This window comes from Trypanosoma conorhini (genome assembly GCF_003719485.1).
Source record: "Trypanosoma conorhini strain 025E chromosome Unknown Tco_14.4_contig_01363, whole genome shotgun sequence".
Classification (NCBI taxonomy): Eukaryota; Euglenozoa; class Kinetoplastea; order Trypanosomatida; family Trypanosomatidae; genus Trypanosoma; species Trypanosoma conorhini.
Window position 1 is genome coordinate 1,658 of NW_021705456.1, and position 1,009 is coordinate 2,666.

Genomic DNA, 1,009 nt, shown 5'->3' on the forward strand with positions numbered 1-1,009 from the left:
AGTATCATGTGAGCTCTTCTCTTTTTTTCCCCCGCTTTTGCCTCTATTGGCGGATAAGGCGTAGGAGCTTTCCCGCTTAAAAAAACAGGTACTGTCTCTGTGACTCTGTGTGAATGCATGTGCCTATAGTTGCATTCAACTTGAGCGGGGGTTGGAAATGACTACAAGATTCTTGGCTACGTGACCTACTGTGAATGCTAACACTAGACATTGCTTCTCAGTAACACATTCTTTTACCCCGCTTACTTTCTTGTCTTTCGTGGCTTTTGTTGCTCTCGTTAACAATAAATGCACGCATTAGTTGCTACACGCCTTTTTTTGAAACCCCAGGAGCAGCCACCGGCAAAGAAAACCCAGCCAAGTGCAGGTGGCAGAGCACTAAAGCCCACGGAATGGCAAAATATTGTCATCTTGCCCTGCTTTTGTTCTTGATATGCCAAACCAGTGAGCTCGCATTTGCCGTGGCGTCACCGAAGGAGCGGACCACTTTGTTTTCTGGGAATGATATTGCCTCTTGGATGAAACCGAGTGCCGGAAGTGCCACTCATCGCTTCCATGCGCCTTTCCTGTTCGGAGTGGAGGGGGGCATTGTCGCCACTGCTGCCGCCCTATACAATGGTTCCGAGAATAACAATAAACTGTTTTTGTTATCAAAATTCAGTACAGATGGCAGCCAAGTATGGAACAACAATACTGGGTCAGAAGTAACCACTGACGAAGAGGGAAGTGGCGAAGAGGCAGCGGCGACTGGCCCACAATTTCCCTTGAGGGTAATTGCACTTGTGGAGGGTCACGGCGAAAATGTTGCAGGCACGCCTTCAGGGACATTTGGTTACGTCACGATGATTGAGAGGGGGGAAGATCCAAGCGAAGGTCTGCAGACCCTTCCCATGTTAAGAAATTCCAGTATTGCTTATGAGGTTGCGGGTGAATCTCTGAGGAGATATCGGGCTTCCGCCTCCGCTGCAATTGTGACAGAGACGCACAGACTTGTGGTTCCTTTTGAGGC

The 1,009-nt window shown here is 48.9% G+C and overlaps 1 protein-coding gene across 1 annotated transcript; it reads left to right on the forward strand.

Annotated features, from left to right (window-relative positions):
- Window positions 1–392: 392 nt before the first annotated feature.
- Tco025E_09932 (uncharacterized protein) lies at window positions 393–1,007 on the forward strand (the record flags this gene model as incomplete). The annotated part of the gene is made up of 1 exon (XM_029376734.1): window positions 393–1,007. A coding segment is annotated over one exon (615 nt), but the record flags the coding sequence as incomplete, so codon positions are not given.
- Between the last annotated feature and the right edge of the window lie 2 nt (window positions 1,008–1,009).